At 37.5% G+C, this 17,033-nt stretch overlaps 1 protein-coding gene across 1 annotated transcript in view; it reads right to left on the bottom strand.

The window, feature by feature from the left end:
* Positions 1–378: 378 nt before the first annotated feature.
* EIF3H (eukaryotic translation initiation factor 3 subunit H) overlaps positions 379–17,033 on the bottom strand; it is a 122,061-nt gene continuing 105,406 nt past the window's right edge. The window contains exons 4-8 of the mRNA XM_062188080.1: positions 16,581–16,680; positions 15,274–15,423; positions 4,767–4,887; positions 2,086–2,218; positions 379–652 (exon numbers count right to left, since the gene is read on the bottom strand). Of these exons, the coding sequence (XP_062044064.1) occupies positions 555–652; positions 2,086–2,218; positions 4,767–4,887; positions 15,274–15,423; positions 16,581–16,680 (602 nt within the window). The 3' untranslated portion in view covers positions 379–554. The remainder of the gene's footprint in view (positions 653–2,085; positions 2,219–4,766; positions 4,888–15,273; positions 15,424–16,580; positions 16,681–17,033) is intronic.

The following is a 17,033-nucleotide window of genomic DNA, read 5'->3' as shown; positions in this document are numbered from 1 at the left end:
ATGTGTGTGCAAACTGTTGAAATCCTTACTTAATATAAACTAAATTGATCTTCTGTATATAAAGAGAATTGAAAATGAATCTTGATGTGAATGGAAGGGGAGAGGGAGCGGGAGAGGGGCGAGTTGCGGGTGGGAGGGAAGTTATGGGGTGGGGGGAGCCATTGTAATCCATAAGCTGTACACTGGAAATTTATATTCATTAAATAAAAGTTTAAAAAAAAAAAAAGAAAAGAAAAGAAATGTGGCGCCTGAAACATAGCAAAGGTGGTGAAGTCTTAGGCCCAAGCCTCTTGAAGCTTCTGGTAAACTGTTTTATCTTTTGCAAACAAGTAAGTATAAGCAAAACAACAATCAGTTATATTAAAAAGACATCTAAAATCAAATGAACAAGAAGTCAAGATTTTGTTTTATTTTATTATGGGTTACAAAGACATTATCGCCAAAGACAGCAATAACATTAAAGGAATTCTTTGTGCTTCTGAAAATGCAAATATACTTCTTCTAAGAGCTGCTGAAGAGTCCATGTTAACTCCTTTTCTGGAAACTTCCTTGTCTTAGTTGTTGTATTCTTGAAGAGCCTGGGCCATGAAGAGTTTGCCCAAGTTCTGGGCAGTAAACTCCTTGATGTTCTGGCAGTAAGTATTAATTTGGCCTGTGCGTTTGAGAAAGAAGAGTAAGTCGTAATGTCCCACAAATGGTAAAATCACCTGGAACACTGCTCAAAGAAGATCAGCATAATAAAGAATCAGTACTATTTTGTTTTGTTTTTGAATCAAGAGTTTATTATAAGAATCAACTGAATTTTTCCATTAGGAATAAAAAAGACATTAGGTTTTCTTTTTTTTTTTCCTTAAATGACCTATCTTCCACTCTTGGTTATATTAAGAATGAAGAAAAACTACAACATTTTAAAAGGTTAGCAGTCGTAGGAAAATATTAGCTGTCAATGAAAGTGCATTGCTTATGCAGATGAGATCAACACTGTACTAAGACAATGAGAAAAGAGCAACTAAGACAACTAAGAAAAGAGCACTGGCCCTCCTCAGCAGGCAGAAAGGAGTTACTGACAAAACTGAAGCACAGAACTGCAGACCAGCTGGACCCACCTGCCCCAGATGGGAGCAAATTAGTAGTTTTCAGCATGTGTTTTTAAAATGTGTAAGAGTTTTCAGCCAAGGCAGCAAGGATAGAGAATTTACTTGAAAGAAGGGCTCCATCACTTCCTTCTACATCTTAAAATTAATGATCTAATCTGATGCACCAGCTACATATCTCTTGAAGGTATAAGCTGGATCTTAAGGAGAGAATTTTGTCTTAGTTTCCCAAATTTAACTTACATAGGTACTAGGAAAGTTTAAGGATTTCATACATAGATACTAAAAATATTTCAATAAAACTGAAAAATTATGAAAGGTCAGCTTTTCTCTGAGTAAGATTTTTATTCTAACAGAGCTTCCCCACAGATAACTAGCTGACTGAATCAAATAGTGTTTGACAATATTTGTGGAAAATCACATTACCCCTAAACAATCATATGAAGGTTATACACCCAAATCAAGTCTTATACAGGACACAAGACCTCCACCACTTAAGAGGGTTGTTAAAGGTTATATATACCTAGAGAAAAGTTCATTCAGAATTATATTTATGATGTCACCATGGAACTCAAAACAAAGGAGTTATCTTCAAGTCAGAAAAGTCAATTCAAGTATCTGCTGTACAGTACTAGGCGAGAAGACAAAAAGTAAAGGGGGCTTCGGCTAAATGACCTTTTTGCATTATGAGCTTCTAAGTGTTTTTTTCTTGGTTCTCACAAAAAATGACTCAAATAAAAGCTTTCCCTTTTAAAGAGCTTATAAAGCCATCTCAAAAATGTACATACACCTTGAGTGAAGCACGAGTAACAAATATTTCTGAATTCCTAGGTTTCAGAAATTCTAAGTGCTACATTCAAATTCATCTTTTAACCATCTTAAATATACTAACTTCTATGCTTGGCATATTCTGTTAGTGAATTTCTCCCTGTCTGCTGCTTCCTAAAGAAAAAAGAAAAGCAACTATGTTTTGCACAGGCCAACAAAATACCTGCAATGAGCAGGGAGTCCATCCTGGCAGGTGGCTGGGGTGGTTTGAAGAGCTTGGACAGGTCTTCCTCTGGGAGTGGGGGTTCTCCTCGACTCTGGCGCTGCATATTCTCCTGCTGCCGACGCTGCTGATACTAAATTTCAAAGGGGGAGGAACAAGAAAAAGCTCCTTCAAATAAACAGCCAAACCCTACTGCTCTAAATTCCAATATGTTTTATAAATGGCAACATTTGCTAACTTGCTTTAAAGAACCTAAATATGCTTTGTTATAACCTCTGGTTTCATTTTGAGATCTAAGAGTTTATATAACTAATGATCTAAAAAACAAAACTGGTTATGTAATTAACAGGGGTCTGAGAGGCAAAGAACTCTTGATTAGTGAGTCAAAGGGAGTAACTTTATTATTGAACAATGGGATAAATGCCTCATCTTGACTGTAGGAAGAAAAGAGCCACTACACTGAGCGATTCCTCAAACAGCATCCCTACTGACTTAGAATAACATCATCAATGGTCATCACTGCTGTGCTCATAACTATTACTACTTTTTAAAATATTTATTTATTTATTTGAAAGAGTTACAGAAAGTCTGAGGCAAAGAGAGAGAGAGAAGGAGAGAGGGAGAGAGAGGTCTTCCATCACTGGTTCACTCCCCAGATGGCCGCAATGGCCAGAGCTGGACCAATCCTAAGCCAGGAGCCAGTAGTTTCTTCCAATTCTCTCATGCAGGTGCATGGAGGGTCCCAAAGACTTGGGTCATGTTCTACTGCTTTCCTAGGCCACAGCAGAGAGCTGGATCAGAAGTGGAGCAGCCAGGACTTGAACTGGCGCCTATATGGGACGCCTGCACTGTAGGCAGCAGCAGCTTTATCCATTACACCACAGTGCCAGCCTCAATTATTACTGTTCTTAACACACAATCGCCTCTGCCTTCACTCTACAGCCAACGATGAACAATGCTTCAGATAATGACTCAATACTTCCAAACTCTGAATTCCTATGATTCTCTGAAGAGGTGAGGAGATACTTAAAGGTTTAGATTGACCATAAAACTTACTATGTCAACTAAAAGTAAGTGCTAATAGTTGTGGATTTTTCCCAGCAATGGCAGAAATATCTCATAAACAGATTTAAAAGGTCAGGCAATGAGAAGCCAGAGCTGTAGAGTCCTTGAATTCCTATGGAAATTAAGGGACATGACAGTTTTTCATAAAGAAGGGGATAGTTTACTTTGTGAAGATTCCTGTACTCATTACAAGGCATGTGAGTGGAAGTGAGATAACTCCAATAAGGGGTATGAATGATGCTAAGTGTGAATAAACATCAAATACAAAATTTTAAGACATCAGAATTCTGAATAGTATCTATGAGACTGTTGTCCAGATCCAACTGCCTCAAAGATGATAAGACACTCAGCTTGATCCCTACCTATGGAAGAACCAAAAGAATAATTAAGTCAATCTGGGGTTGTTTCCTTACCTCCCCAGCTTATCATCTTGCCAGTTTAAAAGATATTTTATAGTGGCCAGCGCTATGGCATAGTGGGCTGAGCCTCTGCCTATGGCTCTGGCATCTCATATGGGTGCTGGTTGGTGTCAACTGTTCCTTTTCCAATCTAGCTCCCTGCTAATGGCCTGGGGAAGCAGTGGAGGATGGCTCAAGTGCTTGGGCCGCTGTACCCAAGTGGGAGATCCAGAAGAAACTCCTGGATCCTGGCTCTGGATTAGCCCAGCTCCAGCCAGTGCAGTCATTTGGGGAGTGAACCAGCAGATGTTAGACCTTTCTGTCTGTCTATAACTCTACCTCTCAAATAAATAAATCTTAAAAAAAAAAATACTATATAGATTTACTTTTTTTCCCAATTCAAATGTAGTAAAATCAAAGCTTTTAAATTTTCATTATATATGAACTCTGGTATTAAAACAATTTAATCCAATACTCCCACAACCATTTAATTATGATTAGAATTCTATATTTGGTTTGCAGTACACTTTACTGAACACAGAGTAGTTGCACATATAAACACACTTTCACAGATAAGCATTTTGGACTAATTTATCTATGAATCAAATACTGAGAACATTTTGAGCCACATAGCTACAAAGCAGTATTCCAGGAACTGTGAAAACCACATGGCCTTCATACAACACTAATAAGAAAAAGGTTAAATGGCCATGGCAGTATTTATGTGCTATGTTAGAATATTCAGGTAATTCTGAGGTCTGTATTATACTATCTGTTTCACAGCAGTTGGTCTACTATTTCCTATCAAACTTACTTGCTCTTAATCACAATTGCTCAGTTTTTTTTAAATGAACTGAAGATTGCTAACTATGCTGCAATGAGCCACTACCAAACCAATTACAGTTAGTAAAGAAATGAGCTGCAACACTCTCAAATCTCTTTGCATCTGATTTTCTCAATAAATATATCTCTTATTTGCATAACCTTGGCATTACACCCTGAGCTTAATATACTGATTCTCTGTAAGAACAGGCATTTTTAAATACTAGGTGCAAATAATCTATTAGGAACACATTATGTAAAGAATAATGTTTTTGAAATATGATACAGAGTTACTAGGAGACAGTTAATGTTTTACCAAAGGTAATTTAGATCATTCTGAAGATGACTTCTGAAGCACCCTATTTATAAATATTTGAATTTTCCCATAATACCAACCTGATGTTTCTGCTGCTGCTGTTTACTTGTATTCCTCATGTATGTGTTATATTTAACTATATCTTGGCTCATTTCATCCACTCTGTCCATCAGCAACTGTAGATTTTTCCCCAAGTGATTGCTGAAATATAAAGGAAATACAATGACATTTCCTAGTTTTAAGTTATGGCTTGCTACAACTGTGAAGAATTCTGAAATGTTAATTTGATCTGCCTTTGGTTAGAAGAATGAGAGCACCCAAATGCATGCAGGCCAGGGTGGAGTAAAGGATCTCTGATTCAGCTTGTGATTAAACTTTCCATATTGAATTGACAACTATAATCTTGGGGGCATCTGAAATAGCTTAGCTTATCATTGTGAGAGCACAGGTGTATCAGGGTAGAAACTGATACACATACCTAGGGAGAAACATAAATGAAGTTCAGTACCCCTGAATCCTTGTCCTTAACACCTGCTCCCTGCAATGTATCCCAGAGCATTTACATCAGAAACCCTAGGCAAGAGCGATACAAACAGTCTTCTCACACACGGCTATTCTGCTCAGCAGGTCCTAAACAGGCAACAATAACATTTATTCTGCAAAGCCACAAGAGGTTCCTTTCCTCTTGCCTTTTCTAGAATTTGTAGTAAAATATTTCAAAAATTCTCTACAGAAATTTCCATGTCTTAGCTATTGAAATCTTCTTATAAAGTGATGCTAGTGAGTGTTACAACAACCACCACAATCACTGAATTCCATGCGCAACTATCCTACTATGGTAAAGCCTGGGAAGCTATCACACAACTAACCTCTAAAAATAGCTATCTGACAACAGTAGTTGCCCACTCATTAATTTCAGACATACTTACTAAACTCCTATTATGTGCCAGCCTTGGGATTAAGAAAAAGAGAGACAATAGTGAATGAGGACCAGTGCGGTGGCTCACTTGGCTAATCCTCTGCCTGTGGCGCAGGCACCCTGGGTTCTAGTCCCAGTTGGGGCACCAGATTCTGTTCTGGTTGTTCCTCTTCCAGTCCAGCTCTCTGCTGTGGTACGGGAGGGCAGTGGAGGATGGCCCAGGTCCTTGGGCCCTGCACCCACATGAGAGACCAGGAGGAAGCACCTGGCTCCTGGCTTTGGATCGGCACAGCGCACCGGCTGTAGCAGCCATTTGGGGGATGAACCAATGGAAGGAAGACCTTTCTGTCTCTTTCTCTCACTGTCTAATTCTGCCTGTCAAGGAAAAAAAAAAAAAATAGTGAATGAGACAGAGATCTGCTCTCCATCTTCACTGAGCCTTCAATTAATCAGGATTAGAGGAGAAGAGCAGATACTTTCTTTAAAGCAGGGTCACAAAATCTCTTTGAGAGAACAGGCTGAAGGTGAGAGACTAAGAATCAACCATTCCAAGGTATTCTGGGTAGAAGAAAGTACAAGTGGTGAAGGCCTCAGAAGTGCAAGAATTAGGTAGATTTGCTAACAGAAGAGGTCCAGCATGGCAAGAGCACAGTGATCAAGTTACAGCAGCCAGGCAAATGTGCATGGGAAGCCCTTTAGCACCACGCAACCTCCAAGCATTGTAGTTTTAGCAACTGAGAACTCCCAATTCTGAAGTGAATGGTGCTCTGGAGTTATGCATGTTTTGGCTTTAATTCTAAAATGATCACACTGCTGCTATGCACAGATCACAGAGCAGAAACCAGGAGACTTAATGTAGGATTCCACTGATATGAAATGTCCAAAGTAGACAAATCTATAGAGACAGATAGCAACTACTGGCTGCCAGGGGATAGGGAAACGGAGTGACTGCTTAATAGGGACAAAGTGATGAAAACATTCTGGAAACACTAATAGTTGCACAACACTGTGAATATGCTAAAACCATTGCCTTGTACCCTTTAAACTGGTGATATTTAGGGAATTTTATCTCTAGTTAAATAACTGCAGTTCCTTGAAAATTCTACCGTAGCACTCCAAACAGAATGGATAATGGACTCAACTAGGTTTGTGGTGGCAAACAGAGCGAGAAGGAGAAAGAACTGATTTGTGAAGGCAAAACAGGTGATCTTCAGGGGCTAGGAGAGAGGAATCCAAAGCCAAAGCACAATTTCTGGCTTGAGCAGCCAACTGGGTAGTTATCACATTTACAGAAAAGGAAATCCATGAGGAATAAATGGTTTTGGGATAATAGGCATGAATAAAAATTAGTCCAATTAAAATATGGATTCCACCTGTAACCTGAAGAAAATTAGAAATGTTCACCTCTTTCTCAAACGGTGGAAACAGCATGGAACTGATGTGGCTAAGAAATTTACCCCTTAATCCCAGTATGCCACTACCTCGATTAACTTTGGCCCAGTAATTTTGCTTAATGACTTCACCTGTGTAATAAGTCCAGTACTTCTCTAATGTTATTTCATGTTGATGTTATTTCATTACAGTTTTATGAACCACTTTTAATGGTTAAAGCATTTCTTTTTTCAGGATGACAGATAAGTTAACTAATCAAATGTCCAGATCCACTGATTAGAAAGTCATTGTTTCCCCAAGTAACTCCAGGTCACTGTAATATATACTGAAAAATGAATTATTGAAGTTATTGTTGCACTAATACTATGTGAGAAGAAGGAATGCAAACAAAAACACAACACAATGGCAGTATGTGCTACAATACTTGTACCAAAGAAGAATACAGGACTGTTTAATAAAATCAAGTGAAACCTTTCCTCATTACCTAATGACTAAATCTTGAGATTTTTGAGGCGAGTCAAGATGGGGGTAATGGGAAGAGAATAACATTGAAGATATTGGGCACAAATAGTATGTTCATGCACACAGACCATGGCCTGAAAAATGTGATACATTTAAAGAACTGTCAATAACTAAGTATTCCAGGAGCTACACTGGGAAAGCTGGGAAAAGGAGAGTTAATAAACTGTAGAGGCAGATACTGACCACAGTACACAGACTTTGGAAGCCAGGACTCTAACTTGGGATTTTACTCTAAGAACAATGGGAAAACTACCAACGATTTTAAACAAAAGAGCATTAAGAGCGTCCAATTTGCATTTAGCACTACAATTCAGAAAGAAAAACAAAGATTGGATTAAGACGGTGTAGTAAGAAAGGAACTTGATGCTTTAGTCTAGAAGATGGTTTAAAAGAAGTGGAAAGAGTGAAATCTCAGGGAAAAGTTAGGGGAGAAAACGGCACAGGAAACTCCAGAAAAATTAGAGGTACACAGTAGACCTATATGGAGAGCAAGGAAACCCACAACTCAGGACCCCAGCAGCTGAGAACCTCCACACCAGCACTGTAGAGTGAGGTGAGACCAAACTGCAGCAGCCCAAGCCACAGGTGAAAGAGCTGCAGGAAGAGCTTGGAGGGAATCTGGCTTGGAGCCCTATGGGAGATAGGATACCTGCCAAGCTAGAGGAGAAAAAAACAAAGGGTGTGTGTGTGTGTGTGTGTGGCATGTTTTCTCTCTCTCTGCGATCACCCTGCAACAGAGTCCTGTAACAAGCTAAATCTTTAAAAAAAAAAAATCTTTAAACTTATGGGACACAGCAAAAGCAGTGTTAAGAGGAAAGATTAGAGCAATTGGTGCCTACACCAAGAAATTGGAAAGGTACCAAATAAATGTGCTATCAATGCACCTAAACAATCTAGGAAAACAACGGGAAACCAAACCCAAAACTAGTAGAAGAAAAGAAGTAACTAAAATTAGAGAAGAAATCAAAAAAATTGCAACCACCCCCCCAAAAAACAAAACAAAACAAAACAAAACAAAACAAAAAAACAAAAACAAAAACAAAAAAACAAAAGGTCAGCAAAACAAAGAGCTGGTTTTTTGAAAAAATAAACAAAATTGAAGCACCCTTGGCCCAATTAATCAAAAACAGCAGAGAGACGACCCAAATCAATAAAATTAGAGATCAAAAAGGAAATGTAACAACAGACACCAGAAATAAAAAGAATCATCAGAAATTACTACAAAGAGCTGTATGCCAACAAACTGGGAAACCTATAAGAAATGGATAAATCCCTGAACATATACAAACTACCTAAATTGAGCCATGAAGACATAGAAAACCTAAAGACCCATTACCAAGACAGAAATTGAAGCAGTAATACAAACTTGCCCAATAAAGGCCAGGAATGGATGGCTTCACTGCTAAATTCTACCAGACATTTACAGAAGAACTAACTCCAAAGCTTCTAAAGTTATTCAAAAAAAATTGAAAAGGAGGGAACCTCCCCAAATTCTTTCTATGAAGCCAGCATCACCTTAATTCCTAAACCTTAGAAAGATGCAACGGAGAAAGAGAACTAAGGACCAGTTTCCCTGATGGACACAGATGCAAAAATCCTCAACAAAGTTCAAGCCAATTAAATCCAACAGTACATCAGAAAGATCATTCACTTGGACAAGTGGGATTTATCCCTGGCATGCAGGGATGGGTCAATATTCACAAATCAAAGTGATAAATCACATTAAAAAACTAAAGAACCAAAAACCATATAATTATCTCAATAGATCCAGAGAAAGCATTTGATAAAGTACAACACTCTTTCATGATGAAAACTCTAAGCAAATTGGGTATAGAGGGAACACTCTTCAACACAATCAAGACAATTTATGACAAACCCATGGCCAGTATCCTATTGAATGGGGAAAAATTGGAAGCATTCCCACAGAGATCCAGAATCAGACCAGGATACCCAGTCTCACCACTGCTACTCAATATGGTCATGGAAGTTTTAGCCACAGCCATTAGGCAAGGAAAAGAAATAAAAAGGATACAAACTGGGAAAGAGGAAATCAAACTATCCCCATTTGCAGATGACATGATTCTATATATAGGGTTCCAAAAGACTCCACTAAGAGACTATTGGAACTCATAGAAGAGTTTGGCAAAGTAGTTCTTAGAAAAAACCTCAGAGGCACAGGTAATCAAAGCCAAAAAACACAAATGGGATTACATCAAACTGAGAAGCTTCTATACTGCAAAAGAAATACACAAGAAAGTACAGATGCAACTGAGAGAATGGGAGAAATTATTTGCAAAAAATGCAACTGATGAAGGATTAATAACCTGAATATATAAAGAGATCAAGAGACTCCACAACAACAAAACAAACACCCCCGTGAATAAAAGGGTAAAGGACTTAAACAGACATTTTTCAAGAGGAAATCCAAATGGCCAACAGACAAATGAAAAAATGTTCAGGATCTCTAGCCATCAGGGAAATGCAAATCAAAACCACAATGAGGTTTCACTTCACCTCAGTCAGAATGGCTTTCATAAAGAAATCAAAAAACAACAAATCCTGGTGAGGATGTGTGGGAAAAGGTACCCTAACCCACTGTTGGTGGGAATGTAAACTGGTAAAACCACTATGGAACAGTCTGAAAACACCTCAGAAATCTGAATATAGACCCTACCATAGGATCTAGCCATCCTACTCCTGGAAATTTACCCAAGGGAAATGAAATCAGCAAATAACAGAGTTACCTACACCCTCATGTTTGTTGAAGCTCAATTCACAATAGCTTAGACATAGAATCAACCTAAATGCCCATCAACTACGAAAAGACATGATTGGATATATATTCTATGGAATACTACACAGCAGGTTAAAAAAAAAAAAAAAGAAATCCAGTCATTTGCAAAAAAATGGATGAATCTGGGAAACATCATATTTAGTGAAATAAGCCAGTCCCAAAGGGAAAAATACCATATGTTTCGCCCTGACCTGTGATAACTAATAGAGCACCTAAAAGGAAATCTGTAGAAGGGAAACTGATACTTTAAGAAGCAATGACTTGAACAGCCCTTATCTTGACTGTCAAGGTATAGTTTTTTTTTTTCTCTTCTTCACTATTTGATGAAAACTTTACTTAACATAGAGCTAATCATATTCGTATAGAGTCAATTGAGGATAGATCTCAATAAAAAGTAAGAGTGAGAATAAGAGAGGGAGGAGGAAGTTTGTAACTGTAAAGCTGTATAGTTCTGCATACAGTCCCATGGACTTACTTCTAAGTGTACTACTTATTAAAAACTTGCCATGGAACCCCAAATCCCATTAAACTGGGTGGTAAAAATGCCATCTTAAGTATTAGAGTGACCATACTAAGTGTTAAAGTGATCATATAGATAGGATTAAGTGTTAAAGGGATCATATAAATAAGACCAAATGTCTGATAATAATAGATAGAATTAAGGACAGAATGTTCCAGTGTGGGAAACAGTCCCCAGCAGCAAAAAGATGCCCTACATGAATGATTTCTGAGAGAGAAACCCCAGTGGAAAGAAGTGGCCATCAAAGAAGGATGTACTTTTCACTGAAGGGAGAAGAGAACATCCACTTTGCTTATGGCCTTGTCTAATTACCGACACAGATTGTGGATTCAAAAGGCTTCCACAACCTTGGCAGCTCATGTCAAAAAGCCTTGGCTGGTCACTGATGTCATATAGAAGAGTGTGAATCGTTAAATTAACAACAGGAGTCACTGTGCACTGAGTTCCCATACATGACCTCTGTCTTCAATGAGTTGTATTATGAAAAATAACTGTAAAACTTGTTCTCGGTTGTGTGTGTATGTGTGCAAACTGCTGAAATCTTTACTTAGTATAGAGTTGGTCTTCTGTGTATAAAGTTAATTGAAAATGAATCTTAATGGAGAATGGGGCTGGGAATGTGAGAGCGAGGAGGAGGTAGGGTGGGAGTAGGGGTGGGAGGGCAGCTATTGTGGGTAGAATCACTACTTTTCTAAAGTTGTACTTATGAAATTTGTATTCATTAAATAAAAGGTTCTTTTAGAGGAAAAAACGAGGAAAAGTAGAAGTGAGGAGACTGCAAAAATGGAAGTAAAAAAATACTGAGGCCCTGGCCTGAGGTAGCAAAAACAAACAAACAAACAAAAAAAACACCACACACACACAAAACAGAAGATAGACAAAAATCACCCCAAAAATATACTTGGTGGGAGACAGGCCCTGAAGAACACTAGGATTTAAGGATAGGCAACATTAGTTTGTTCTCTTCCAGACTGAGAGGCAATCCATAGAGCATAAACATACAGTTTAATGATGTCAAAGAGAATTTCTGGAAGATGGAAGAGGGGGTTATCAAGAGGATTAAGTGCTGAGAAATCTGTAACTGTAACAAAGTGACAAGGAAGTAAGTGCTGTGACCCTGGTGAGAGCTTGAATACACAACTGTGTACAAAATACTGCCCATTGTTTGGGACAACTGGCAAATGAGGAAATACAAAGAGTTATGTGTAGAAATTCCTTGGCAGAAGCTTACCTTTAAAACAAAGGTTAAAATACAGCAGAACAGTATAGGGCCAAAAGCTGCTTTTTGGGTTAACTGAGTTTTAAGATGAGGTAGACTTTTAAGTTTAGATGTCCTTAATTTTAGGAAATGTGTACTGAAATATTTTGGAGCTGAAAGTCATGCCTAAAATGTACTTTCAAATGGTTCAGAAAAAAGTTAAACATTCACATAAATAGATAAAATGAGGAAGTACAGATGTGGCAAGATATACAATTGATGAATTCAAGTAAAAGATTTATGGATGGGTGATCACTGTATTACTCTTTCATCATGTCTGAAGAGCTTAACATGTCAATAGAAATTACAAAAAAAAAAAAGAACTAGAGAGAACCTGAAAGTCAGTGACGAAGGCCAGGACAGATCAACCAAATAGGGTCCCAAAAGAAGGCAGGAGGAGAGGGCAGGACTGGCCCACAGAGCATGGACTGACCATTCAATTCTACCCATCAGAGAACTGAAGTCAAAAGAGCTGTACGAAGTGTGAGAAATGCCATCAGCCATATAGTTAGCTGTCAAATAACTCACTTTATGTCATTTAGCCCAAAAGAAAATCAAAGAAAGGGAAAGATCACCAGCAATCCTGTGGCTGAGGTAGTATTAAGACAGACCTTTCCACTAAAAATTTCTTTAATGTAAGGTATTAATATTATATGCTATAAACACATATAATTACATGTGAAAGAACACTACTAAACACACAAATATGTGAACTTTAATGGTTTTGTTGCATTTATATCACAACAATGTTCTTCAGAATTATAACCAATCAGAAACACTAAAAATTTGCATAATACAGGCCTTGAAGGGCACCAGAAATTAACAATACATAACTATTTCATAGAGTATCCATAGAAAATCAGATTTAATATCAAGAACAATTTTGTGGGAATCTTTTCAGTACCAGTTCAACCAGAATATTGGAACAGGGAGTTAACTGTTGGAAGTTTCTATTATATAGTCTTTTTTTTTTTATTGCCAAGGAAACAAAGAATTGAGGTAAGTTAAACAGATGTGACCCAAGACATGGAGTGTTAAGTCTGCTCTGGCCACAATATCCACATATGCTTATTATCCTTAGTGGGTGATGCCCACCCTCAGTTTACTTTTTTAAAAAGAAGCAATAGAAACAGAACTGTTTTTCATGTGTGAAAAGCTCGAGACCCATACTACACATAAAATTAATAAAGGATGTTGTGAAATAACCATTACTAGAATTTCCATATAATAAATTAAAATTTAAAATTGGGATTTTTAAATGAAAGGGAATATGGTATGTTTTACTCATAGCATAGAACAAATTTATCAGGTGATTCAGGGAATTGGTACCCACAAATGGACCGTGAAGGAAAAGATCAGCAGGAATACTTAAGGAGCTGTAAAAGGATGATTCCTGCTGTGGTTTCTTTGAAAAGTTTTCGTGGCAACTGGCCTAACTGCCATCAATATGCTACTAGTAGTGTTAGAAATTGAAAACTCAGATGAACAGCAAATATGTTTCAGTCTTGTACATCATTATCAATGTGGCTTAATGTAATTGTGCACTGGAATAAGCAGTTTCAGGCTGCTTTATTTTTGTTTCCCAACAAGATCACCAATTTGCCCTTTCCATAATTTTACATGGAAAGCAAAAGGTTCTCTTCCTCTTCCACAAAAACATATGGAAGATAAAACTGTTTGCTATGGCAAACAACATTTTTTTGGCTACTGCAAATGCTGGTTTGGGCAAAGGACATTATAGACAGGTAACTAATGTGAAAGCTCTACCTGGGACTGTTACTTGTTTTGTGCCCTAAACAAAGGAGGTCTGAGAAAAGGTGAAGACGTGAATTATGTAAGCCAGAGCTTTCATGTAGTAAATTGAGAATTATTATATTGCTGAAAACTTAATACATCAAATTGCAACCCAGCTGGTTGAAAAAAGGTTCTTAGCTCAATGCTTTAAATACAGGTAAGTCGAGTGTTTGCAAAAGCAATACAGAAAAACATGACCTTCTAAAATAGACAAATTAGAAGACTACTATGAATATATGTTTGTAGTCAAACAGTACACTCTTTGGTGCCAAATTAGCCTTGCAACCTGGCCTTGTCATTAGTTACTTCGTTCACCATTCAGTTTCCACTTCCCTGCCCAGTAAAGACTTCTAGTGGCCTCTGTGGTGGATTTATGCAACAGAAGGTAGTTTTTCACTACAGCTACCCATGCCACAGCATGGAGAACACTGGCTCTTAGTCCGTGCATGTCATATCACAGAGGTACTACTAAGCGTGCAGGTTCTTTTTCACAAGCTTCTCTCTAGGACAACTACAAATCTGACAAGACAATTGAGTTTCCGCTCCAACCTAGTTGCTTAAGAAAATACATCTTATTTCTTCAGCTACCAAACATACATTGATTTACTCACTCACTCATTCCATGTTATCTTATAGGTCCTTTGCTATGCCACCACATATACTCTGTGGAGCTGAAAGGGTACTTAAGAGAGCTCTTAACATTTCTGCTAAGAGGAAGACTGGCAGGGGGGTGGGCAGGTGAAGCAGCACTAATTTCATAAAAAGGAAACAATCTGTTTTGGAATATCTCACAGTATTGTTATTGATGCGTTAAATGTCACATTGTCAATGAGATAGGTAAGGCAGTTAGACGGAAGCAAACCATGTCACCATTTTGTAAGATAGCAAAAGCCAGTGTCAGATTCAAAAAAATCTAATTTTATTTGAAAATCCCAAGTTTACTAGTTTCAGGCTACATGTGAACAAGGACAAATGTAAGTGGTAAGAGAAAGCAGAATTTCTGTTCTCCTGAGCATTATTAAATATCCAGACATAATACCATAAGCCTCCAGGGATAGCGTACAACAAGTAAAAGCTGAATCAAAGAAAAAAGCCCTCTCCTGTATCAAAGCACAAATGATACTGGAAGAAGGCAGCAATGGTTCTTACAACAGGAGCAGTTAGTATTTAAACAATTGTTTCACTTTTACCAGTTTGGCATTTTCCCTGGGATCCTAACAGGGCAGGACAAACATTACCCGATTTTACACACATCTTAGTAACCTAAAAATGGTCTTTCTTAAGTGATATTTTTTTCTTTTTTCACAGATAAGCTCTTAACTAGAAGAATCTTCTGCAGAAAGTGATTTTAAAGGGGGAGGGATTTTTCATTAGGCAGGGCCACTTACCTGCTGGCAAGACTGAGCAGTTCATGTTTGTCTGCTACAGCCGATTTCTTCTCAAGCTCCCACATTAGGACATTGATCAGATGTGAATTTTTAATTACAATCGGCACTTCTTCAAACATGTGCTCAAAGGTGATATTTGCCTTTTTCAATCTGTGAAGCATGTTAAAAATACTTTAGTCGGGTGGTCAGAAGTAAGTGCTAAATTGACTATTTCATACGTTCTGCCTAATTACAGGCCCTCTTCAAGATCTTTGTTTCACTAGCACTCTTAAAAAAAAAAAAAGACATAGGAGCCCAAAAGTAAGTGATTTGAGTATCTCTGAAAATAACCTGAATTTAAGCTTACGTCCAGAAAATAAGAATCTTGGCAAAAGAATCTATTCATTCTTTGTAATCATATACCTCTAAAATATCACTAAAATGTACTTGTCATAGTAAGTTATGCTACACAATCTATGTCTTAAGTATTTAAAGTAAATAGCTAGAAAAAAGTAATACAATATTTCTTTCAAGTTCATTTTAAAAGCCTCCTGACTTAAAAACAATTAACAACTAGCAGATTACTCACAGGAGACTCCACCTACAAGAGTTCAAAACCCAGAAGAACGAAAGTTCTCACACTGAGTTCTAACTATCACATGTAGCCATTGGTCAGTCATAAGTTACCTTTTCTTTTTTAATTCTAAGCACCTTAATTCTTTTTAGGGGCCAAATGAGAAATTGGAAATGAAAGTCTTATAAGTAGGACACACAAAGCCACATACTTTGTTTTAATAAAGAAATAAAAATTAGCATATTCTAAATATTTAAATTTTTTAGAAAAGTAAATATTCAAATGCCATTAAACAGCATCGCCAAAACAGCCCCATCAGTTAATCCTCTGCATATGTGTCACTGACAAAATTTCCAATGAGCTACATTCCCTAATGAATCCTTCAAATGTTTAAATCTCCCTCCAACCCCACGAAACAGGAGCCCAGAAAAGAAGACACAGAGCTTACAATCTGACAACTGCTGCCCAATCCTTCCATCTCCCTTTATTCAATCATTCGTTTCTTCAAATCCGGTAGCTAATTAATTCCTACTCTAACTGAATTCACTCTTGGTGAGAACAACAGATGAGACATTCCAATTTAAACATGGAAAGGGAGAAATCAAGTGATATTTGGCATGCAGGAAACTTGTACAGTACACATGGCAAAAGCATTACCACTCCACAACAGAGGATTCAATAAATGTGGCAAACTAAAGTCTTAAAAGAAATACCCAATTCTTCACCATAAACCTCCTAGTCCCCAAACACTTACGCTTCAGGGGAAAAATCCTTCTCTTTACAAACTTCCATCAGCTTGGGAGTCAGTCTGTATGCCTTTAGTGACAGGGACCCTTGGGCAGTTTTTATGGGATCTTCAATAACGAAAAAGAGAAAGAAATTCTAAGAATTTTGCTACTACTCGTGCTCACATGACACTGATTCTAGGCTCGGTGTTACTTATACTAACCTTGCAAAATGAAGATCAAAATGAATAATCAGAACACAACTTAAAGCAGACTGAAACCATTATAGCAAACAATAAGCAAAAATCTAGAAAATCTTTATATCCTTGTAATAGGTAGAATAACTTCCTCCCATTAAAATAAAAACAAAAGATTCAAAATAGACTTGATATTTTCAAATTCACTCCTCAGCTAGAACCAGTCAGCTTACTGAAAACTTAATTATTAAGCTCTATACATCTTGTATAATTAGGAAGAAAATA

This window comes from Lepus europaeus, chromosome 4 (assembly GCF_033115175.1).
Source record: "Lepus europaeus isolate LE1 chromosome 4, mLepTim1.pri, whole genome shotgun sequence".
Lineage (NCBI taxonomy): Eukaryota > Metazoa > Chordata > Mammalia > Lagomorpha > Leporidae > Lepus > Lepus europaeus.
Note: the sequence above shows the minus strand (reverse complement) of the source record. Positions and strands in the feature narration are given on the sequence as shown.